Source organism: Salvelinus alpinus, chromosome 8, assembly GCF_045679555.1.
Source record: "Salvelinus alpinus chromosome 8, SLU_Salpinus.1, whole genome shotgun sequence".
In the NCBI taxonomy this organism is placed as follows: Eukaryota; Metazoa; Chordata; class Actinopteri; order Salmoniformes; family Salmonidae; genus Salvelinus; species Salvelinus alpinus.
Window position 1 is genome coordinate 56,117,331 of NC_092093.1, and position 26,636 is coordinate 56,143,966.

The 26,636-nt window shown below is 44.0% G+C and overlaps 1 protein-coding gene across 11 annotated transcripts in view; it reads left to right on the forward strand.

Moving 5' to 3' along the window:
• The window catches only part of LOC139583304 (microtubule-associated protein 4-like), a 153,603-nt gene that overhangs the window by 111,054 nt on the left and 15,913 nt on the right, over positions 1-26,636 (forward strand). For 5 of the 11 annotated variants that reach the window (XM_071414219.1, XM_071414231.1, XM_071414228.1 and 2 more), the window contains 7 exons: positions 5,772-7,378; positions 8,589-8,831; positions 12,448-12,601; positions 13,168-13,230; positions 17,983-18,281; positions 19,572-19,634; positions 25,419-25,511. In XM_071414219.1, coding sequence (XP_071270320.1) covers positions 5,772-7,378; positions 8,589-8,831; positions 12,448-12,601; positions 13,168-13,230; positions 17,983-18,281; positions 19,572-19,634; positions 25,419-25,511 — 2,522 coding nt within the window. The remainder of the gene's footprint in view (positions 1-5,771; positions 7,379-8,588; positions 8,832-12,447; positions 12,602-13,167; positions 13,231-17,982; positions 18,282-19,571; positions 19,635-25,418; positions 25,512-26,636) is intronic. The other 6 variants (XM_071414220.1, XM_071414222.1, XM_071414224.1 and 3 more) reach the window with 6 other exon arrangements.

The following is a 26,636-nucleotide window of genomic DNA, read 5'->3' on the forward strand; positions in this document are numbered from 1 at the left end:
GTTTTTCTCCTCCCCGTGCTTGGTCACGGTTAAGTTGAGCCTCTCTGTATGGTCATGCTGTTACCAAGGCCACAGTGTACTACTATATGAGGGTGGTAGGTAGCCTAGTGGTTAGAGCTTGGACTAGTAACTGAAAGGTTGCAAGATCGAATCCCGTAGCCGACAGGGTAGAAATCTGTCGTTCTGCCCCTGAACAAGGCAGTTAACCCACTGTACCTAGGCTGTCATTTAAAATGAGAATTTGTTCTTAACTGACTTGCCTAGTTAAATAAAGGTAAAATAAATAGATGAACAACTTTAAATTTCTGTCACCAGAGGATTTTTAGCTCCACAGATAAATTATTAGACTATATTAGTAATTGAAATACTTGGATGGCTCACAACTTCCTCCAGCTAAATCAAATCCAACTTATTGTTGGAGCCAAAGCACCAACAATTTTTCCTGTTTTACATTTTTTATTTTACCTTTATTTAACTAGGCAAGTAACTGTGAAGCGTGTTATGTTGCATTCATGCCTGAAATGTGTTCTATGAAGCTTGATTTGATTTGATGGAGGTCTGGATGAAATAGAGACTTTAGGTTCATATATTATCAACACTTACAGTGCATTCGGAAAGTATTCAGACCCCTTCACTTTTTCCACATTTTGTTAAGTTACAACCTTATTATAAAATGTATTAAATCGTTTTTTCCCCCACATCAATAGACACACTATACCCCATACTGACAAAGCAATAGCAGGTTTTTAGAATTTTGTGCAAATTTATAAAATAAAAAAACTGAAAATAACACATTTACATAAGTATTCAGACCCTTTACTCAGTACTTTGTTGAAGCATCTCTGGCAGCGATTACAGCCTCGAGTCTTCTTGGGTATGACGCTACAAGCTTGTCACACCTGTAACGTAACAAAATGTGGACATGGTGATGGGGTCTAAATTCTTTCCAAATGCACTGTATTATCAACACTTTCCTGACCTTTCCTGACCTTTCCTGACGTCTGTCACATAGTAGATTAGAAAAGCCCTATGCAATGACCTGTCTTGCCATCAAGGATGCGGTGCAGTAACTGTGGTGTGTGTGTGTGTGTGTGTGTGTGTGTGTGTGTGTGTGTGTGTGTGTGTGTGTGTGTGTGTGTGTGTGTGTGTGTGTGTGTGTGTGTGTGTGTGTGTGTGTGTGTGTGTGTGTGTGTGTGTGTGTGTGTCAGAGAGATAAATAACTCCAATCCAGAGGGCAGAGTAAAAAAAGACCCAGTAAATCAGTGTTCCCCAACTGGCGGCCCACTAGTTGAATTTGGACCTTGGGTGATTTTATTTGGCCCCCTAAGTTTTATGAACAAAACATTTTTATTGTTGGACATAAAAAAACGGTAAAAACACCAGCCAAACAACTCCATGTGATTTTAATTTTGGAAATCTGTTCCAAAGTATTCCCACGCATAATAGAGAGATATATAGAGATACATGTGATTGTATAAAAATGGAAGCAAGGTTTGAAAGGATGATGTTTTAGTGAAACATTATATCTGTTTGGGCATTGTTTCACTCAATTTATTTTGTAATTATGTTTCCGGCCCCCTGACCACTCCAGAAAAAAATTGTCTCACGTCTGAATTTAGTTGATGATGCCTGCAGTAAGCGTTGCCATGATGAATGTGGATCATCCTTGTGTGTGTATGTCTAGTGTCATGCCAGTATACAGTATTCGGTAGATGATGCCTAAGTCCTTCCAAAAGCTGACTGTCTAGCCTGACACCATATGGAATTACTTTTGATTAATTGCCTGGGTTTTTCGTTTATTTCTGCCTTTTGAAGTTGCCTTGTTGAATATAAGCCTTTGTGGTGATCAGATCCACACTTGAGTCACACACCAAATGAGCAGCTTAGCATGAACAAGAATGGCTCCTTTCTTTGGCAGCTGAATGCAATGAAACACCATGGCATCCACTCTCACTAAATCACTCCAGACTTTCTATGGATGGCCAGCAGCTTCCTTGATGTGTCGCTGAGGAGGATCATTCCTTTGGAAGGCTTTCCAGGTGAGTTGGAGGTGTAATGACTGTATTTTAATGAGACTATGTTTGCCTTGAGGATTGATCTAGTCATCTGAGGAACCAGAAATAAATACCCAAGAAAGTAGTCAGGAGATGTATGTTGATATTGTTCATTGGTAGTGTTGAGTGTTAGTGTTGTAGCGGGTAGGATCCCAGTGTGGGTTTCCTCATAGTTAACATTGACATTTTCTGGTAACAAGTGGGGTTTCCTCATCTGATGCAATGATGGTACTTGAAGAAGCAATCCAATGGGCTCAACATCCACGTGAAGATGTTAGTATCTGTCATGTTTTTTTTATCACCTCGTAAAAAATTACAAGGGTCAGAAAATGGATTCAATGCTGTTTAGCCACCTTAATAGAGCTTGAGGTGTGTCTAAGGGCTATTTGACCAAGAAGGAGAGTGATGGAGTGCTGCATCAGATGACCTGGCTTCCACAATCACCCGACCTCAACCCAATTGAGATGGTTTGGGATGAGTTAGACCACAGAGTGAAGGAAAAGCAACCAATGAGTGCTCAGCATATGTGGGAACTCCATCAAGTCTGTTGGAAAAGCATTCCAGGTGAAGCTGGTTGAGAGAATGCCAAGAGTGTGCAAAGCTGTCATCAAGGCAAAGGGTGGCTACTTTGAAGAATCTCAAATCTAAAATATATTTTGATTTGTTTAATGCTTTTTGGGTTACTACATAATTCCATATGTGTTATTCCATAGTTTTGATGTCTTCACTATTATTCAACAATGTAGAAAATAGTGAAAAATAAAGAACAACCCTTTTGACTGGTACTGTATGTAATGGCTTCACAGGTGACCGCCGCAATGTCATCACATCTCTAGATAATGACTTCCCTCACAATGATATCAGCCTCATAGACCCTAAGAGTGACGGATGATTCTAATCAGATGCTCTATTCATGATTTATTAATGTCCTTCTACTGAAGGGTTTCAAAATGGCTGCCTGTTTACCTTTTTACCCTTGCTGCTCAGTGAATGGGGAGACTGAGACACAAAGCTGGCTGTTGAGGTTGTTGTTGGAGTGTGTTGGCTTCAGCGGCTTTATAGGTCCCAAAGTTCTCGTAGTACTCCACAGATCACCTCTGTTGGTATTCATCCAGTACCTAGTGAATATAACATGAAAATGGAGCACAGTTGATGAGGTTGTTTGGATGGGTGGGGTGAAAGGAGCACATTGGATCTCAAATATCTTCGCTAAGTAAGATATGAAGTTTATATATGTGATTTATATGTATGTCCATTAAAGCTCATTGTTGTTTGTGCTGTGGACTATAGAGACGAAGCCTCAAGTAGTCCTGCCTTCACTTCTTCAATTCCCTTTGTCTTGTCGTGGGTGGCAGGTAGCCTAGCAGTTAGAGTGTTGGGCCAGTTATCGAAAGGTTGCTAGTTCGAATCCCCAAGGTGAAAAAGTTATTTAGATGTGCCACATTTCCAATTCACACATGTATAAAATACATACTGGTACATGTATGAAGTAGGACAAATATAAGCACTCACCAAATTACTATATTGTGTAGTCTGACTGGATTTGGGTCTTAATTATATTAGTTCACCTATTGGTTTCTCTGGTTTTCCTCTGTTCTCCTCTTCTAAAGTTTGTGGAGCACCATATTTGGTCATGTAAGGCGTCTCTGCTAGCAATGGGTTTTTCTGTCGGCTCAACGCTGGTCTCCTCCCCCCTATATTCCCCCCTGCTCCACGACCCCCCTCTTCAGACAGCCCGTTGCTCTCTGATTGCTCATTTGGGTGCTTCGACAAAACAATTGGAAATGTATTACCAAAGGTAGGGGATTTAGGTGTGCAGTAATTGAAGTAGGGTCAGGTGGTAAGTGGACCATCCTGCCTCCTCTCACACAAAGCAGTTGGGCTTTTGCTCTGGCTGATTATGCTGAGCCCTTTCAGAATGTCTCATTTCAGATCTCATCACAGTGTATGTAGCTAATGGACTTTTAAGCGAATGGGAGTGGGGGTTATAGGGTGGAAATATGACAGTCAACGATATCTCATCCATGGTATATAGTGGATGAACTGTTTTCCTGGGTTGTTGCTGACACACTGCACAGCTGAGATAGTATGCATTTCTGTATTACTCCACAAACCCCTGGATCCATATTGATTTAGTTGGTTATTTAGCCATGAAGATACGGGTCTATTTAAAAATGACTGAGCTATTTGCTCTTTGCATTTTAGATTTCTTGGTGTATTGGTTCCATTAGGTCATTCTCCTGTCCAGCTGTTTAATGTTATCAGCCCTTTAGCTCTGTATCAGCATATCAGTATAGTAAACATAAGATGCACTGACACATGGTAGTGCATCTAACTTAGAAACACAAATGTATCCCTGCCTTTCTGTCACGTACTGGCAGTAACTATTGTTAGTCCTACAGCTAGAGCCTGAGGCATTGTGGGAACGTTAGGGTTCAGGGCCCGAGGCCTTGTGGGAACATTAGGGAACGTTAGGGTTCAGGGCCCGAGGCGTTGTGGGAACATTAGGGAACGTTAGGGCCTGACGCATTGTGGGAACATTAGGGAACGTTAGGGTTCAGGGCCTGAGGCATTGTGGGAACATTAGGGAACATTAGGGTTCAGGGCCCGAGGCGTTGTGGGAACGTTAGGGCCTGAGGCCACTAATTTCTCCTCTGGCATGGAGCGGGCCAGTACCCCAGATGGCCTGCCCTGTAATGAGGGTGGGTGAGGGATGGGACCTGCTTCTGGAGAGGGGGGCGTTGCCAGCCAGAGGGATGGAAGGGTGCAGAGCTTCAGGGATATGTCCAGGAAAAAAGCGTTGGAAATGTGAGTTTTTGTGTTTCACATACTGCACATTGCTAGAACATTCTGTTGAGTTTTTTAGATTTGAGTTATGGTGATTGTGTGTCCTCTTGATGACCTATTCCACCCATATTCTACCCAAGGCTCAGTCGGGTCTTGTCCCTCCACTGAAAGTGTCAAGGCTGCAGAGCTTGTTTCAGCAGATGTGACAATGCTAATTAGGCTTTCTCTGGGTGACTGTGCTGCCATATCTCAGTGTGTCCAGCCCTGGGTCTAATGCAGAAGGACAGACAGACAGACCGGCCTGCCGCACGCTCACGGCCATATTTTACTAGAAGACAATACTTTATTAGACAAGCCATATATTACTAGAAGACAATACTTTATTAGACAAGCCATATTTTACTAGAAGACAATACTTTATTAGACAAGCCATATTTTACTAGAAGACAATACTTTATTAGGCACTACATCATAAAACATTTGCAGTGACCAAAGGGTCTTTAAAAACCACTGCCGCTTTTTCCCTGTGAAGATAAATATTTTGTTCTTTACTCAGAACACTTCAAGATACTGTATGGTTTGTAGAATGAAGGTGACACTATGTACTGTACTAGTGCAATATGTAGCCTAAATGAAATGGAAGTAGTTGTGTGTCTTCGTGTGGGCTGGTATATGTGTAACTGCATAGGTTTGTGTTGGTGCATGCATACATGTTTTTGCAACGCGAGAATTGTATGTGTGCATTTTTCTGTCTGTCTGGGAGTCGGCTTCTTCTGTCTTGGGGGTGTTCGTTATAAAAGCTATCTGTCAGCCATGTGCCGAGCTTATCTGGCACCTTTAATCCTCACCAAGGAGATAGAGTCATGACACTTCATTCACATGATCGGTATGGTTCTAAAATATGTTGTGTTTTCTCTTTCTCTCTCACAGTAAAATCCAATAAGATGGACAAACCAGAGAAAGAGGAGAAGATGGACAACTTCGAGAAGTTGGACCAATTTAAGATGCTCGATAAGCTAGACAAAGTGGAGAAGAAGGATACGACTGCGAAGACTGAAGCGTCAGTGAAGGTGGGGTACGCAGACCCACTGGACAAAGAAGAGAAGATAAATAAAATGGACAAGGCAGAGAAAACAGAAAAGCTGGAGCCAACAGATAAGGCAGAAAACACAGATGAGGAAGAAAAATCTGAGAAGATGGATAAAATGGACAAGGACAAGAAGACTGACAAGGTAGAGAAGATGGACAAGGTGCAAAAGACCGACAAAGAAGAAAAAACTGAGAAGATGGATAAGGACGAGAAGACTGACAAGGTAGAGAAGATGGATAAGGTGGAAACACCTGAGAAGACAGAACAGAAAGAACAGAGTATTGAAAAAGTGGAGAAGACCCCAGAAAAACAGGAGACATCAGTGAAGTCGAACACATTTGACAAGATGGAAACACAGTCTGACAAGGAGAAGACAGCCCATGCTGGAAAGGTAACAGTAACAGCTGAGAAAGAAACAGACAGAGAAGAGAAGCCCACAGACAAAGTGGAGGATGAGGAGAAGACAGAGAAAACAGACAAGGTGGAGGAGGAGAAGAAGAAGACAGAGAAAACAGACAAGGTGGAGGAGGACAAGAAGAAGACAGATAAAACAGACAAGGTGGTGGAGGAGGAGAAGAAGACAGAGAAAATAGACAGGGTGGTGGAGGAGGAGAAGAAGAAGACAGAGAAAACAGACAGGGTGGAGGAGGAGGAGAAGAAGAAGACAGAGAAAACAGACAGGGTGGAGGAGGAGGAGAAGAAGAAGACAGAGAAAACAGACAGGGTGGAAGAGAAGAAGAAGACAGAGAAAACAGACAAGTTGGAAGAGGAGAAGAAGACAGAGAAAACAGACAAGGTGGAAGAGGAGAAGAAGACAGAGAAAACAGACAAGTTGGAAGAGGAGAAGAAGAAGACAGAGAAAACAGACAAGGTGGAAGAGAAGAAGAAGACAGAGAAAACAGACAAGGTGGAAGAGAAGAAGAAGACAGAGAAAACAGACAAGGTGGAAGAGGAGAAGAAGACAGAGAAAACAGACAAGGTGGAAGAGGAGAAGAAGACAGAGAAAACAGACAAGGTGGAAGAGAAGAAGAAGACAGAGAAAACAGACATGGTGGAAGAGGAGAAGAAGACAGAGAAAACAGACAAGGTGGAAGAGAAGAAGAAGACAGAGAAAACAGACAGGGTGGAGGAGGAGGAGGAGAAGAAGAAGACAGATAAAACAGACAAGGTGGAAGAGAAGAAGAAGACAGAAAAAACAGACAAGGTGGAAGAGAAGAAGAAGAAGACAGAGAAAACAGACAAGGTAGAAGAGGAGAAGAAGACAGAGAAAACAGACAAGGCGAAGGATGAGAAATCCGAGAGAAAAGAGCTTAAAAGTCCTGAGAGGAAAAAGAACAAGATAGCAGAGACAGCTGATAAGGCCAAAAAACCTGCAAGTAAACCTTCAACCAATGGGAGCGGTGCTGCACCAAGCCGGGACCTGCCAAGTCCAGACAAGAAGACCAAGGTAGGCCAGAGTCAAGGTTTAAAGAGGAACATTATCAAATCCTACATCATTCATGCTGCTAACGCTGCTGCTGCTTCTTCTTCATTATCCGTATAGTAGTGGGATAAGACTAAAAGTAGTCCATGGAACTCACTTTCATTTAAGTAATATCAGTCATAACATTATTATCAGAACAATAAAACGATTTTGGTCCTTGTTGTTTTAGTGCAGATTTTAACTCGATGTAACTTCTTCATTGAGTTTTTGTTTTTGTCAGGCACACAGTTCCATTTGTTGGTATTCTGTTGATTATGGTTAGGGCTGCTTCTGCTATCCTGTTTATGTTATTCTGCCGCTGTTATCCTGCTGCTGTTATCCTGCTGCTGTTATCCTGCTGCTGTTATCCTGCTGCTGTTATACTGCTGCTGTTATCCTGCTGCTGTTATCCTGCTGCTGTTATTCTGCTGCTGTTATTCTGCTGCTGTTATCCTGCTGCTGTTATACTGCTGCTGTTATTCTGCTGCTGTTATCCTGCTGCTGTTATCCTGCTGCTGTTATTCTGCTGCTGTTATCCTGCTGCTGTTATACTGCTGCTGTTATCCTGCTGCTGTTATACTGCTGCTGTTATACTGCTGCTGTTATCCTGCTGCTGTTATCCTGCTGCTGTTATACTGCTGCTGTTATTCTGCTGCTGTTATCCTGCTGCTGTTATTCTGCTGCTGTTATCCTGCTGCTGTTATTCTGCTGCTGTTATCCTGCTGCTGTTATCCTGCTGCTGTTATCCTGCTGCTGTTATTCTGCTGCTGTTATCCTGCTGCTGTTAACTTGCTGCTGTTATCCTGCTGCTGTTATCTTGCTGCTGTTATCCTGCTGCTGTTATTCTGCTGCTGTTATCCTGCTGCTGTTATCCTGCTGCTGTTATCCTGCTGCTGTTATTCTGCTGCTGTTATCCTGCTGCTGTTAACTTGCTGCTGTTATCCTGCTGCTGTTATCCTGCTGCTGTTATCTTGCTGCTGTTAACTTGCTGCTGTTATCCTGCTGCTGTTATCTTGCTGCTGTTATCTTGCTGCTGTTATCCTGCTGCTGTTATCCTGCTGCTGTTATCCTGTTGCTGTTAACTTGCTGTTGTTATCCTGCTGCTGTTATCATTTGTTTTTTGTTGTTTTCTTTCTCGCTTTCTTTTGTTCTTTCTTTTGCTCTCCATTTGTCTGGTGTGCCGTCCATCGCCCAGCCTGTTGCTGGGGCAACCAAACCGAGCGCTGCTAAGCCGCGGCCGAGCTCGGCAGCATCCGTCAGTGCTGCCGCCCCCAAACGCCCCACCCCTTCCTCCACCTCAGCCACACTCAGCAAAAAAACGCCCATGCCCAAGGCCCCCACCCCCACCACTGCCCACAAGCGGCCCTTGTCCGCAGCCAGCCGCTCTGCATCTGCAGCCACCACCTCCTCCACTGCGCCCCGTGAGGTCAAGCCTAAGGTGAGTGCCCCTGCCCTGCTTTAGGGACAGCCGCAGTCCCCTCCACCTCAGATATCGGCACCTCCATAACTTACCACTGTGTGGTGTCGGTCTGTCTAGGCAAAACTACTACCTACTTCTACTCTCCTAGCCTGTCTTTCAATCTCCTACTCATCATCTTGTTGATCAGGAGAATGGGCATGTTCATTTCTGTATAGCAGAAATGTTAGCTTAGTTAGCTACTATGTTAATTTTTACTGGAGCTGTAAATCAGACACTAATCTGCCTGTAAGGTATCCACCTTTTTAAACTTGGCTCCCAGTAAGCCCCGAGTGCTGAGTGGCCGTCCACAGGATTACTCAGAGCAGGGTTCATAGAGGGGAGGGGGCCAGAGGGGAGGGGGCCAGAGGTGAGGGGTCAGAGGAGAGGCCACAAGGGCAGCCTGCATTCATCACTCCTTTCCTGGCATTTACTAGAGAGACCCAGGGACAACCATCAGGGGCAACCATCAGGGATAACAATCAGGGACAACCATCAGAAACAACCATCAGGGACAACCATCAGGGATAACCATCAGGGACAACCATCAGGGACAACCATCAGTCGCTCAAGGCTTCCCTCATCACACCTGAGTCTCTCACCTTCAACCGTTAGTGTAGCAGATATACACTACAATGTACATGATGTACAGCCACTTCTCTAAACTGCTGGTGTAACGTATTTGCCTTTAACTACAGTACCAGTCAAAAGTTTGGACATACCAACTCATTCAAGGGTTCTTCTTTATTTTTACTATGTTCTACATTGTAGAATAATAGTGAAGACATCAAAACTATGAAATAACACATATGGAATCATGTAGTAACCAAAAAAGTCGTAACCAAAAAAGTGGTAAACAAATCCAAATATATTTTACATTCTTCAAAGTAGCCACCCTTTGCCTTGACACTCTTGGCATTCTCTCCACCAGCTTCATGAGGTAGTCACCTGGAAAGCATTTCAATTAACAGGTGTGTCTTGTTAAAAGTTAATTTGTGGAATTTCTTTCCTTCTTAATGCGTTTGAGCCAATCAGTTGTGTTGTGACAAAGTGGGGGTGGTAGACAGAAGATAGCCCCTTTTGATAAAATACCAAGTCCATATTATGTTATTAAGAACAGCTCAAATAAGCAAAGAGAAACGACAGTCCATCATTACTTTAAGACATGAAGGTCTGTAAATCTGGAAAATTTAAAGAACTTTTAAAGTTTCCTCAAGTGCAGTCGCAAAATCCATCAAAAGCTATGTTGAAACTGGCTCTCATGAGGACCGCCACAGGAAAGGAAGACCCAGAGTTACCTCTGCTGCAGAGGATAAGTTCATTAGAGTTACCAGGCTCAGAAATTGCAGCCCAAATAAATGCCTCACAGAGTTCAAGTAACAGACACATGTCAACATCAACTGTTCAGAGGAGACTGTGTGAATCAGGCCTTCATGGTCGAATTGCTGCAAAGAAACTACCTCTTAAGGACACCAATAAGAAGAAGAGACTTGCTTCGGCCAAGAAACACTGGACATTATTAGATCAGTGGAAATCTGTCCTTTGGTCTGATGAGTTCAAATTTGAGATATTTGGTTCCAACCGCCGTGTCTGTGTGAGACACAGAGTAGGTGAACGGATTATCTCCACATGTGTGGTTCCCACAATGAAGCATGGAGGAGGAGGTGTGATGTGTGGGGGTGCTTTGCTGGTGACACTGTGATTTATTTAGAATTCAAAGCACACTTAACCAGCATGGCTATCACAGAATTCTCCACGATATGCCATCCCATCTGGTTTGCGCTTAGTGGGACAATCATTTGTTTTTCAACACCTCCAGGCTGTGTAAGGGTTATTTGACCAAGAAGAAGAGTGATGGAGTGCTGCATCAGATGACCTGGCCTCCACAATCACCCAACCTCAACCCAATTGAGTGGTTTGGGATGAGTTGGACTGCAGAGTGAAGGAAAAGCAGCATATGTGGGAACTCCTTCAAGACTGTTGGAAAAGCATTCCAGGTGAAGCTGGTTGAGAGAATGCCAAGAGTGTGCAAAGCTGTCATCAAGGCAAAGGGTGGCTACTTTGAAGAATCTCAAATCTAAAATATATTTTGATTTGTTTAATGCTTTTTTGGTTACTACATGATTCCATATGTGTTATTTCATAGTTTTGATGACTTCACTATTATTCTACAATGTAGAAAATAGTCCAAAATAAATAAAGACCCTTGAATGACTGGTACTGGATGTATTACACCGATGTTTATTGAAGTACGGTAATGAAGTCTAGGGCAAAAGGTCTGGCAGCTCAAAGTATCACAAGACACATGAATGACAGAGGAATGAATGAGGAGGCTGTGGGGAAAACAAGGCCGGTTTCCATGTAAAGCCTCTCTCGGGCGGTGTCCACGCGTGGGGAAATCAGACAGGCATTGGCCTTCTTTTAATATCCCTGGTTCCCAGTGCAATCCTTACATCAGCGCCAAGGCAACACACATCCTATTGTGAAACCAGAGACCTGCCAACACCTGCCTCTCCTGTGTATTGAGGATTCCGTCGCATGCCTTTCGATTCCTTTCAGTTCCGATGCAACACATTCCAGATGCTTCAGTGACAAGATTGTCTGGAGAGGAATAGGACATAAATAAGCACTTCTTTCCTAAAATCTTGATCATATTAATCTGACCTGTGCTCTCGGAGGTGATAGATGGTGTTAAGCAGGGCCATCTGTTACCAGAGACCGTATACAGTAAAAGGAGTGTCCAATCTTCTCGACAGTGGGCCAGTGTGAGTCCAGGCTTTTGTTCCAGACAAGCCAACCTGATTTAGTTTGACTTTTGATTAGTTGAATGAATCACATGTGTTACTGCTTGGTTGGAGCGAAGGTCTGGACAAACACCAGCCCTCTCTGGATGATAGTGCCCGCTACTGCTGTATATGATGGCCCATAGTTGTAACTAAGCATGAACTAGAAGTTCCACACATGCTCCAGACAGTAATTATCTGACATTGTCCTCTAGTGGTGGCCTGTTTAACTACGAACAGGGACATTATCACAACTTTTTTTGACTAAACAACATCCCAGGGGCATGAGGGGTGAGGCAATTTAACGTGCCCGCTGTTGTGAAAATACCCCACAGAGCAGTGCATTGTGGAAAGGCTTCAGAAAAACACCATGGGACCTGGCCCTTGTTCTGCTCTGCTCTGATTGCAGAGGACACAGGACAGATGGCAATACGAGTGATATCATGAATAATCCTACAAGGTGCAATTACATTATAAGCATTTTGTTGGTGTTTTTGTTGGACATCATATAGTACATATTTATGGTAAGTGTTTTTTATGAATATGTCATTATCCAATGTTTTTTAAGAATGTAACATTATGCAATGAGGAGGTTCTTTCCCACAGCTTAAGTTTTTTAGAGTGCTACGTTACACGTTCAACCTTTTATTTGTATTGAATTCTAGTACTCCATTATTTGTGACTGAAGAGTGGAGCTCCTTCCTTCCTTCCTTCCTTATTTCATTCCTTCTTTCCTACCTTCTTTCCTTTCCTTTTCCTTCCTTTCTTCCTTCCTCTCTGTTTACCACACATTCCCTGTCTCTCTCTCCCTCCAGACCACAGAGAGACGTCCTCTAGTACCAAAGGCGACCACCACCTCCACGGCTCCAAATGCTGCCCCCAAAAATGTCTCTGCTACCACGGCACCCAGTAAACCAGCCATGGCGCCCCGCACCGCCACAAGCGCACCCGCAACCAGACGCCCCCTGGGTGAGTCTCTATACCACACACTTACACATCTTTGAACACGCATACAGTACACACCCGCGCACACCCACGCACACACACACGCATACACACACCCGCGCACACACACACACACACACACGCATACACACACCCACGCACACACACACACGCATACACACACCCGCGCACACCCGCACACACACACACGCATACACACACCCACGCACAAACACACACATACACACACCCGCGCACACACACACACACACACTGCCACCAATTATTTTGGTGACTGAAAGTGTCTGATGTCGAGCCAGCAGGGTACACAACTGTTTCTGCATTCCACAACCTGACTGCACTGCTTTGCCAAACAAACGTTAGCAAGACAACAAGCAGGAACAGGCTGACCTCTGACCTCTGGTCTTTACAATTGGCTCATTCATCCCCCTCCTCTCCCCTGTAACTATTCCCCAGGTCGTTGCTGCAAATGAGAACGTGTTCTCAGTCAACTTACCTGGTAAAATAACGGTAAAATAAAATAAAATAAAAAAATAAAAATGAACGATCTCTTCTGTTTTGCCTCTCAGCATCAAAAACTGACAGCAAGCCAGGAGAGGAAATCAAGCCCAGCACTCTGAAGTCAACAACAGGTACAGAAACTCTCTCTCTCTCTCTCTCTCTCTCTCTCTCTCTCTCTCTCTCTCTCTCTCTCTCTCTCTCTCTCTCTCTCTCTCTCTCTCTCTCTCTGTCTCTGTCTCTCTGTCTCTCTGTCTCTCTGTCTCTCTCTCAATTCAATTCAATTCAATTCAAGGGGCTTTATTGGCATGGGAAACATGTGTTAACATTGCCAAAGCAAGTGAGGTAGGTAATATACAAAAGTCAAATAAACAATAAAAATGAACAGTAAACATTACACATACAGAAGTTTCAAAACAATAAAGACATTACAAATGTCATATTATATATATGCAGTGTTGTAACAATGTACAAATGGTTAAAGCACACAAGTTAAAATAAATAAACATAAATATGGGTTGTATTTACAGTGGTGTTTGTTCTTCACTGGTTGCCCTTTTCTTGTGGCAACAGGTCACAAATCTTGCTGCTGTGATGGCACACTGTGGAATTTCACCCAGTAGATATGGGAGTTTATCAAAATTGGATTTGTTTTCGAATTCTTTGTGGATCTGTGTAATCTGAGGGAAATATGTCTCTCTAATATGGTCATACATTGGGCAGGAGGTTAGGAAGTGCAGCTCAGTTTCCACCTCATTTTGTGGGCAGTGTGCACATAGCCTGTCTTCTCTTGAGAGCCATGTCTGCCTACGGCGGCCTTTCTCAATAGCAAGGCTATGCTCACTGAGTCTGTACATAGTCAAAGCTTTCCTTAAGTTTGGGTCAGTCACAGTGGTCAGGTATTCTGCCACTGTGTACTCTCTGTTTAGGGCCAAATAGCATTCTAGTTTGCTCTGTTTTTTTGTTAATTCTTTCCAATGTGTCAAGTAATTATCTTTTTGTTTTCTCATGATTTGGTTGGGTCTAATTGTGCTGTTGTCCTGGGGCTCTGTGGGGTGTGTTTGTGTTTGTGAACAGAGCCCTAGGACCAGCTTGCTTAGGGGACTCTTCTCCAGGTTCATCTCTCTGTGGGTGATGGCTTTGTTATGGAAGGTTTGGGAATCGCTTCCTTTTAGGTGGTTGTAGAATTTAACGGCTCTTTTCTGGATTTTGATAATTAGTGGGTATCGGCCTAATTCTGCTCTGCATGCATTATTTGGTGTTCTACGTTGTACACGGAGGATATTTTTGCAGAATTCTGCATGCAGAGTCTCAATTTGGTGTTTGTCCCATTTTGTGAAATCTTGGTTGGTGAGCGGACCCCAGACCTCACAACCATAAAGGGCAATGGGCTCTATGACTGATTCAAGTATTTTTAGCCAGATCCTAATTGGTATGTTGAAATTTATGTTCCTTTTGATGGCATAGAAGGCCCTTCTTGCCTTGTCTCTCAGATCGTTCACAGCTTTGTGGAAGTTACCTGTGGTGCTGATGTTTAGGCCGAGGTATGTATAGTTTTTTGTGTGCTCTAGGGCAACGGTGTCTAGATGGAATTTGTGGTCCTGGTGACTGGACCTTTTTTGGAACACCATTATTTTGGTCTTACTGAGATTTACCCCGTTTTCTCTCTCTGTCTCTGTCTCTCTGTCTCTGTCTCTGTCTCTCTGTCTCTCTGTCTCTGTCTGTCTCTCTGTCTCTGTCTCTGTCTCTGTCTCTCTCTCTCTGTCTCTCTCTCTCTCTCTCTCTCTCTCCTCCTTTTAAAGGCAGCACTAGGTCCCTCAGCCAGACAGCCACGGTACTGTAACTCCAGCTGGGGGATTAGAGGCGGCTGTTGCACAGAGAAGGCACAGAAATGAAGAGGGACACAGTGGTCACGCAGGAACACATAGATGACGCACGCGGGAACACATAGATGACGCACGCGGGAACACATAGATGACGCACGCGGGAACACATAGATGACGCACGCGGGAACACATAGATGACGCACGCGGGAACACATAGATGACGCACGCGGGAACACATAGATGACGCACGCGGGAACACATAGATGACGCACGCGGGAACACATAGATGACGCACGCGGGAACACATAGATGACGCACGCGGGAACACATAGATGACGCACGCGGGAACACATAGATGACGCACGCGGGAACACATAGATGACGCACGCGGGAACACATAGATGACGCACGCGGGAACACATAGATGACGCACGCGGGAACACATAGATGACGCACGCGGGAACACATAGATGACGCACGCGGGAACACATAGATGACGCACGCGGGAACACATAGATGACGCACGCGGGAACACATAGATGACGCACGCGGGAACACATAGATGACGCACGCGGGAACACATAGATGACGCACGCAGGAACACATAGATGACGCACGCGGGAACACATAGATGACGCACGCGGGAACACATAGATGACGCACGCGGGCCGTGACAAAGAGGTGGTGAAGTTTCAGAGGGGAAAAAAATCATGTATTTCTAAAGGCCGAAGAGAGTAAAACCTCGACACAGCACTCTGGGGATTACGTTCCCCTGCTGGCACTACATCTCAACTCTCTGGGGATTACGTTCCCCTGCTGACACTACATCTCAACACTCTGGGGATTACGTTCCCCTGCTGACACTACATGTCAACACTCTGGGGATTACGTTCCCCTGCTGGCAATACCTCTCAACACTCTGGGGATTACTTTCCCCTGCTGGCAATACATCTCAACACTCTGGGGATTACTTTCCCCTGCTGACACTACATCTCAACACTCTGGGGATTACGTTCCCCTGCTGGCAATACCTCTCAACACTCTGGGGATTACTTTCCCCTGCTGACACTACATCTCAACACTCTGGGGATTACGTTCCCCTGCTGGCAATACCTCTCAACACTCTGGGGATTACTTTCCCCTGCTGGCACTACATCTCAACTCTCTGGGGATTACTTTCCCCTGCTGACACTACATCTCAACACTCTGGGGATTACTTTCCCCTGCTAACACTACATCTCAACACTCTGGGGATTACTTTCCCCTGCTGGCACTACATCTCAACACTCTGGGGATTACTTTCCCCTGCTGGCAATACATCTCAACACTCTGGGGATTACTTTCCCCTGCTGGCAATACATCTCAACACTCTGGGGATTACTTTCCCCTGCTGGCAATACCTCTCAACACTCTGGGGATTACTTTCCCCTGCTGGCAATACCTCTCAACACTCGGAGGATTACGTTCCCCTGCTGTTGACATGAGTTAGTCACCCTGCTGACACTATATCTCAACGTTGCATAACCAGCAACGCAGGCAGAAGCCGTTTTCCATACGCGTAAAGAGTGATGATTTTTTTTTTAACCAAGCATGTCTTTCTGCTCAGAAATAAGACTCTTTCAGGGAGGATGTAAGGTTTAAGTCTCTGCGGGCAGGGCACATGTAGTTCATCATGCGATAACAGTTAGATATGAAGTGGGATACTACATGTAGCAGTGCATACTGAGGCTTATGGTGGTCCTGTCTGATTTATACTGGGGTTTATGGTGGTCCTGTCTGATTTATACTGGGGTTTGTGGTGGTCCTGTCTGATTTATACTGAGGTTTATGGTGGTCCTGTCTGATTTATACTGGGGGTTTATGGCGGTCCTGTCTGATTTATACTGGGGTTTATGGTGGTCCTGTCTGATTTATACTGGGGTTTATGGTGGTCCTGCCTGATTTATACTGGGGTTTATAGTTGTCCTGTCTGATTTATACTGGGGTTTATGGTGGTCCTGTCTGATTTATACTTGGGTTTATGGTGGTCCTGCCTAATTTATACTGGGGTTTATGGTGGTCCTGTCTGATTTATACTCTGAGCTGACCTACTGTGCCCTCTGTAATTATTGGGCTGACAGTGACACATGTTTTGTTGTTTTCAAATGATACAATGACTATGAGGTTAAAGTGCAGACGGTCAGCTTTCATTTGAGAGTATTTTCATCCATGTCGGGTGAGCCATTTCAAAATTACAGCATTTTTTGTACATTGTACACCCATTTTACGGGACCAAAAGTATTGGGTAAAATTCACATATGTGTATTAAAGTAGTCAAAAGTTTAGTAATTGGTCCCATATTACTAGCACGCAATGATTACATCAAGCGTGTGACTCTACAAACTTGCTGGATGCATTTGCTGTTTGTTTTGGTTGTGTTTCAGATTATTTTGTGCCCAATAGAAATTAATGGTAAATAATGTATTATGTCATTTTGCAGTCACTTTTATTGTAAATAAGAATATAATATGTTTCTAAACACATTAATGTAGATTCTACCATGATTTCAGATAGTCCTGGATGAATCGTGAATAATGATGAGTGAGAAAGTTACAGACGCACCAATATCATACCCACCCAAAAATGCTAACCTCCCCAGTTATTGTAATGGTGAGAGGTTAGCATGTCTTGGGGTTATGATATAAAATGCTAACCTCCCCTGTTATTGTAATGGTGAGAGGTTATCATGTCTTGGGGTTATGATATAAAATGCTAACCTCCCCTGTTATTGTAATGGTGAGAGGTTAGCATGTCTTGGGGGTATGATATTTGTGTGTCTGTAACTGTAAAATGTGCTGAAAGTTACAGAGCCAAAGCAACAAACGTGTCGCTGTTCAAATAATTACGGAGAGCACTGTATATCATTTATCTGAGTTTACTTTTTACTGCTTCATTACCTTATTATTGTTCTCTTCTCCCTCTTCCTCTTCTTCCTCATCTTCCTCTTCTTCCTCTTCCTCCTCCTCTTCCTCCTCCTCCTCCTCCCTCCTCTTCCTCCTCCTCCTCTTCCTCATCCTCTAGCTGACTCCACCCGGCCCCGGACCAGCACCACCCGCAGCTCCATAGCAAACACCACCAATGCCACCCCCCGTGTCCGCCCCACCACCACCAAACCAGCCACCGCCCCCTCCTCCACAGTACCAGAGAAGAAGCCCCCTGGGCCCCGCGTCCCCCGTCCCACCTCTAACACCACTTGGGACAATGTCAGCGCCTCGGGGACCACCTCCCGCCCAAGCACAGCCCCCGCACCTGACATCCGCAACGTACGCTCCAAGATCGGCTCCACGGTCAACATGAAGTACCAGCCCGGAGGGGGGAAGGTAGGGAGTCGTGCATCAGTGATGGAGGGGGTGCTTTCGGGGATTGGGGGGGTGGGGATACCATGTTGCTGAGCCAGGTTGGGTTTTATACATTAGCTATTCTGTTTCACAGATGGCCTTGCTTTACAGACACTGTTGTTCTAATATTCTGTAGGGTTCTCCACGTTGAGTCTCAGTGTTGACCATCTAATGGCTTTACCTCCTCCAGCCAGGTTATGTTCAGTAGATGATGCCCCAGTTAACACGCTATTTTCCCATAGTACCCTGCTCCTAACGCCACATCCCACATCAGAGCTTTCCCAGTTAACAACCCCCTCCTGCTGGTTTCTTCTCCCACCTAGTAACTGGTCCCAGCTAGTAACTGGTCCCACCTAGTAACTGGTCCCAGCTAGTAACTGGTCCCAGCTAGTAACTGGTCCCAGCTAGTAACTGGTCCCAGCTAGTAACTGGTCCCACCTAGTAACTGGTCCCAGCTAGTAACTGGTCCCAGCTAGTAACTGGTCCCAGCTAGTAACTGGTCCCACCTAGTAACTGGTCCCACCTAGTAACTGGTCCCACCTAGTAACTGGTCCCAGCTAGTAACTGGTCCCAGCTAGTAACTGGTCCCAGCTAGTAACTGGTCCCAGCTAGTAACTGGTCCCACCTAGTAACTGGTCCCTGCTAGTAACTGGTCCCACCTAGTAACTGGTCCCAGCTAGTAACTGGTCCCACCTAGTAACTGGTCCCACCTAGTAACTGGTCCCAGCTAGTAACTGGTCCCACCTAGTAACTGGTCCCACCTAGTAACTGGTCCCAGCTTGTCTTCTATTTTAATTCAAAATGTTACCCAGTTAACCTCAGTTAACTCTGTGACTTCCTCCATAAATCTCCATTTGATTCCAATGACCATCTTGCATCCATCCTGACATCTCACCCCATTCTCTGAATCTAACCTCTGTACAACTTCACCTCTCACTTCCTTTTTCCTGTCTGTCCCCTTATACTATAGCTTTCACTTCTACTGTCAAGTGTCAACATGATGGAATAACCAAGTCCAATGTTGGAATAACCAATAACCAATGTTGAAAGAAATATGGTTCCACATGTTGAGCGATGGACCCCAAACTGCATGTGCACAGTAACACAGGCATACATGTTCTCTGAAAAAAACGCAGCCCTGCTGTTTTGGATACATCCTCAAAATAGAGGAGGTAGTCCTGCAGCCCCCTCTCCTCCCTCCCTTCCTCTCTCCACCCCTCCGTTGGTTTTCCTGTGTGTAGTATTGACCCAAGGTGGGCCTTGTCTCCCCAGGTCTCTGGCAGGAGCGACGCCCTGGGCCAAGGCTCCTCCTCCAAAGAGACCAGCCAGGCCAAAGTGAGTTCACCCCCATCTCTCACCCCCATCTCCCTTACCCTCTGTTTACTACCATCTGTTTACTACCCTCTGTTTACTACTCTCTCTCTACTACTCTCTGTTTACTACTCTCTGTTTACTACTCTCTGTTTACTACTCTCTGTTTACTACTCTCTGTTTACTACTCTCTGTTTACTACTATCTGTTTACTATCCTCTGTTTACTACCCTCTGTTTACTACCCTCTGTTTACTACCCTCTGTTTACTACTCTCTCTCTACTACTCTCTGTTTACTACTCTCTGTTTACTACTCTCTGTTTACTACTCTATGTTTACAACTCTGTTTACTACTGTCTCTCTTACTCTCTGTTTACTACTCTCTGTTTACTACTGTCTCTCTTACTCTCTGTTTACTACTCTCTGTTTACTACTCTATGTTTACGACTCTGTTTACTACTCTCTCTCTTACTCTCTGTTTACTACTCTCTGTTTACTACTGTCTCTCTTACTCTCTGTTTACTACTCTCTGTTTACTACTCTCTCTGACTCTGTTTACTACTCTCTGTTTACTACCCTCTCTTACTCTCTGTTTACTACTCTCTGTTTACTACTCTCTCTCTTACTCTCTGTTTACTACTCTCTGTTTACTACTCTCTGTTTACTACTCTCTGTTTACTACTCTCTGTTTACGACTCTCTGTTTACTACTCTCTCTCTTACTCTCTGTTTACTACTCTCTGTTTACTACCCTCTGTTTACTACTCTCTGTTTACTACTCTCTCTCTTACTCTCTGTTTACTACTCTCTGTTTACTACTCTCTGTTTACTACTCTCTCTCTTACTCTCTGTTTACTACTCTCTGTTTACTACTGTCTCTCTTACTCTCTGTTTACTACTCTCTCTCTTACTCTCTGTTTACTACTCTCAGTTTACCACTCTCTGTTTACTACTCTCTCTCTTACTCTCTGTTTACTACCCTCTGTTTACTACCCTCTGTTTACTACTCTCTGTTTACTACTCTCTCTCTTACTCTCTGTTTACTACTCTCTGTTTACTACTCTCTCTCTTACTCTGTTTACTACTCTCTGTTTACTACTCTGTTTACTACTCTCTCTCTTACTCTCTGTTTACTACTCTCTGTTAACTACTCTCTATCTTACTCTCTGTCTATTACTCTCTGTTTACCACATTCTGTTTACTACTCTCTGTTTACTACTCTCTCTCTTACTCTTTGTTTACTACCCTCTGTTTACTACCCTCTGTTTACTACTCTCTGTTTACTACTCTCTGTTTACTACTCTCTGTTTACTACTCTGTTTACTACTCTCTGTTTACTACTCTCTCTTACCCTCTGTTTACGCCCCTCTGTTTGCTACCCTCTTTTTACTACCCTCTGTTTACTATTCTCTGTTTACTACTCTCGCTCTTACCCTCTGTTTACTGCTCTCTGTTTACTACTCTCTGTTTACTACCCTCTGTTTACTACCCTCTGTTTACTACTCACTGTTTACTACTCTCTGTTTACTACTCTCTGTTTACTACTCTCTCTCTTTATTTGTCTCTATCCTCTTGTCATTGTCTTCTAAAGTGTATGTTCATATCTCCTCCATTCTTCCCCAAGCTGTTCATATCTCCTCCATTCTTCCCCAAGCTGTTCATATCTCCGCCTTCTGTTTGTTATTGAAAACATTGCGGTTTTACCGTTTTTTTTGTTGCCGCATTTCATTCTTCACACACATAAACACATGCACTCACTCATTCTCTGATTGTCCCTCATTCACTGCATGGACTGATGTACTGCTGTCTAAAAGTAGATGAACAAGTGACTGACCGACCACACTGTTCTGACCGACCACACCGAGTTTTCCATTGTGAGAATGAAGCCTGAAAAGAGAGTCATGATTCACTGGTGTGACCTCACAGTGGACTGCACACCAGTGTGTTTACAGCCAGACAGCTCTCACAGTGGACTGTGCACCAGTGTGTTTACAGCCAGACAGCTCTCACAGTGGACTGCACACCAGTGTGTTTACAGCCAGACAGCTCTCACAGTGGACTGTGCACCAGTGTGTTTACAGCCAGACAGCTCTCACAGTGGACTTCACACCAGTGTGTTTACAGCCAGACAGCTCTCACAGTGGACTGTGCACCGGTGTGTTTACAGCCAGACAGCTCTCACAGTGGACTTCACACCAGTGTGTTTACAGCCAGACAGCTCTCACAGTGGACTTCACACCAGTGTGTTTACAGCCAGACAGCTCTCACAGTGGACTGTGCACCGGTGTGTTTACAGCCAGACAGCACTCACAGTGGACTACACACCAGTGTGTTTACAGCCAGACAGCGCTCACAGTGGACTGTGCACCAGTGTGTTTACAGCCAGACAGCTCTCACAGTGGACTACACACCAGTGTGTTTACAGCCAGACAGCTCTCACAGTGGACTGTGCACCAGTGTGTTTACAGCCAGACAGCGCTCACAGTGGACTGTGCACCAGTGTGTTTACAGCCAGACAGCTCTCACAGTGGACTGTGCACCAGTGTGTTTACAGCCAGACAGCGCTCACAGTGGACTACACACCAGTGTGTTTACAGCCAGACAGCTCTCACAGTGGACTGTGCACCAGTGTGTTTACAGCCAGACAGCGCTCACAGTGGACTGTGCACCAGTGTGTTTACAGCCAGACAGCTCTCACAGTGGACTGTGCACCAGTGTGTTTACAGCCAGACAGCGCTCACAGTGGACTGTGCACCAGTGTGTTTACAGCCAGACAGCTCTCACAGTGGACTGTGCACCAGTGTGTTTACAGCCAGACAGCGCTCACAGTGGACTACACACCAGTGTGTTTACAGCCAGACAGCTCTCACAGTGGACTGTGCACCAGTGTGTTTACAGCCAGACAGCGCTCACAGTGGACTGTGCACCAGTGTGTTTACAGCCAGACAGCGCTCACAGTGGACTGTGCACCAGTGTGTTTACAGCCAGACAGCTCTCATCTTTCTGGAGTTTATCATCAACGTGAGAAATTTGTGGCAGCGGACCACAGCAAAGAAACAAGCGTTTAAAATACAACCGTTCCGATTCATGTTGTATTTTAGGTTTCACCTCAAAAACACAGTGAGTGATTATGGAGAGATGGATGAACGGTAAATGGGATACCAGATGGGATGGCGTACCCTTGGAGGGGAGACACATCCCTGGTAGACTCCTCACAGGACTTCATACAGTAACACAAGGCTCAATCCAGAGCCAGAGAGGCGGGAGTCCATATTGACAATGTTGCTTGACAGCAATACAAATATATATCCTGACTGATGGTTTTTAATGTGGGCCTGCCATAGTGTTCAATGCCCTGAGACAAGAGTCGTTGCCGAGGGCTGTTCTAAGTCATTATGTGTTTCTGAGTTCTGCTCAGTCACACTCTACTAAATCTCCATAATTACCACATTGATACCCACCAGTCTCCTATGGCTGTCAAGGATCTGAGCTTAAACCTCCTACTGCTTAGTGTCTGTTTTTGTTTAACTATCTTTGTGGGGACCAGAATTCCTCACTAGAATAGTAAAACCAGAAACATTTGGACAAGTGGGGACATTTTTCCAGGCCCCACAAGGTAAAAAAATATATATTTTAGGCTTAGGGGTTAGGTTAAGTTACAATTAAGGTTAGAGTTAGAATTAAGGTTAGGTTTAGGATTTACGGCTAGGTTTAGGTTTAGGGTTACAATTAAGGTTAGGGTTATAATTAAGGTTCGGGTTAGATTTAGGGTTACGGGTTAGGGAAAATAGGATCTTGGATGGGAATCAATTATTTGGTCCCCACAAGGGGGGGGGGGGGGGTGTGTGTGTGTGTGTGTGTGTGTGTGTGTGTGTGTGTGTGTGTGTGTGTGTGTGTGTGTGTGTGTGTGTGTGTGTGTGTGTGTGTGTGTGTGTGTGTGTGTGTGTGTGTGTGTGTGTGTGTGTCCTTTGGTTAACTGTCAGCACAAGGGTGGGTGCAGTGATTTCTAACAAAAATGTCTAGTGAACAGCATGAAGTTTTGTCATGTTCCTGTCTAAATCTAAGTAGTGGGTTCGTAGTACTAATTTCATATTGTCACACTATGATTATCGGTCTATGTGCTAACAAGTATGAATGTCTCAATATGGCTGGATATCATCAGAGTGACTATTAAACAAACAGTGACGTCATCCACTTAAGACCATTAAAAGGGCATATCAAATCAAATCCAATTGTATTTGTCACATACCCCGAATACAATAGGCATTTCGCTACACCTGCAATAACATCTGCTAATCACGTGTATGTGACCAATAGAATATGATTTGACCCTACCGTGAAACGCTTACTTACAAGCCCTTAACCAACAATGCGGTGCATAGCAATATACATAGTAATATACATAGCAATATACATAGTAATATACATAGCAATACACATAGCAATATACATAGCAATATGCATAGCGATATACATAGCAATATACATAGCAATATACATAGCAATATACATAGCAATATGCATAGCGATATACATAGCGATATACATAGCAATATGTATAGCAATATACATAGCAATATACATAACAATATACATAGCAATATACATTTCAATATGCATAGCAATATACATAGCAATATACATAGCAATATACATTTCAATATGCATAGCAATATACATAGCAATATACATAGCAATATGTATAGCAATATACATAGCAATATACATAGCAATATGCATAGCAATATACATAGCGATATACATAGCAATATGTATAGCAATATACATAGCAATATACATAGCAATATGTATAGCAATATACATAGCAATATACATAGCAATATACATAGCAATATACATTTCAATATACATAGCAATATACATAGCAATATACATAGCAATATACATAGCGATATACATAGCGATATACATAGCAATATACATAGCGATATACATAGCAATATGTATAGCAATATACATAGCAATATACATAGCAATATACATTTCAATATGCATAGCGATATACATAGCGATATACATAGCAATATGTATAGCAATATACATAGCAATATACATAGCAATATACATTTCAATATACATAGCAATATACATAGCAATATACATTTCAATATACATAGCAATATACATAGCAATATACATAGCAATATACATTTCAATATACATAGGAATATGCATAGCAATATACATAGCAATATACAGAGCGATATACATAGCGATATACATAGCAATATACATAGCAATATACATAGCGATATACATAGCGATATACATAGCAATATGTATAGCAATATACATAGCAATATACATAGCAATATACATTTCAATATGCATAGCGATATACATAGCGATATACATAGCAATATGTATAGCAATATACATAGCAATATACATAGCAATATACATAGCAATATACATAGCAATATACATAGCAATATACATTTCAATATACATAGCGATATCACCACAGTTCTTGTAATTAGCACTCGTAACAACACAAGTAGGTTAGCAACAACATACAATATATAACAGGAGGAACCATCCCTATCATAATACAATCCCATTTAAAGATGGGCCTGTTTCAATACTGCAGTAATTGAGCATCCTCAAAGGGCAGGTGTGGATGTGGGACCCGCATGTGTGACTTAAACGACCTCTCTGTGTGTGGCCTCTAGATGTTTCTGCACACTTCTCTTCCTTCCTGGTCACAGCACTATCCCGACCTTCCCTCTAACCTTAACCCCCACGGTGACCCTACTCTTCCTCTCTGCCTGCTATGCTGTGTTTGTAGGTTCAGATAGTCTCCAAAAAGCTGGACTTCAGCCACGTCACCTCACGCTTGGGTTCCAAGGACAATATCAAGCATGTTCCTGGTGGAGGGAAGGTTAGTACCGGATTGCAGCTTAGCTTCAATGGCCCCCAACCCCACACGACCGACCGCACGTCATGACCAATAAATACCTCAGGGGGTTTTATTTATTAGTCTACTGAAGCCTCCTCTGGAACAGGTCTGAGACAGGCTGAACTAGACTGATACAAAAAAGAATAACTCCCGCCCGTTTATTGTAGACTTTTCGGTTGGAGACCTTTTTCAAGAACCTGACTCAAATGATCTGAGTCACTGTCCTACATTTGACAATTATTTTCAGGATTCTGTTCTAGTCTAGGAAATGCTACAGTGCTGCCCCCTTTTGGCACTGGCACGTCATTGCCTGAACGCAATTATATATATATATATTTATTAAATGTATATACATTTTTTTACTATCTTTTTCTCACCAATTTTCAATCTTTCCTCATCGCTGCAACTCCTGCATCTCCGCTGCGTCCTCCGAAACATGATCCGCCTAACCACACCCCTAAACATCCGCCAGCTTATCCTAGAAGCCAGCCGCACCAATGTGTCGGAGGAAACACCGTTCAACTGGCGACTGAGGTCAGCCTGCAGGCACCCGGCTCGCCACAAGGAGTCGCTAGAGCGCGATGAGCCAAGTAAATCCCCAAACCCTCCCCTAACCTGAACAACGCTGGGCCAATTGTGCGCCGTCCTATGGGACTCCCGGACACGGCCGGTTGTGGCACAGCCCGGTAATCAACCCGGGTCTGTAGTAACGCTTTTTGCGATGCAGTGCCTTAGACTGCTGCTCCGCTCTGTAGGCCCAGAGACACGTCACTCAATCACAGTTTGTTTTTTTCTGTTGTTTTTGGACCTTGGCGACAAGAGGCTGTTGTGTGATTATTTCTTTCACCCAGCATGGTAGCTCTAGATAGCCCTCCTCCCTAGTGCCTGCTACTGCCCTTGGCTTAGACTTCCCCTGTCTCTGTCTTTCTAACTCACTCAACACCAAACACCACCCTTACCTGTCTGACCTCTGACCTGCACAGACACTCAACTCTGATTTGCTCTCCATGCATACTTCCTCCTTTGATTGGTTGTGCTCTTATTCCTACTGTATGCGCTGGACACATTGGTAGAAGGGGCAGTACTTTTCCCAGGAACAGATGGCTG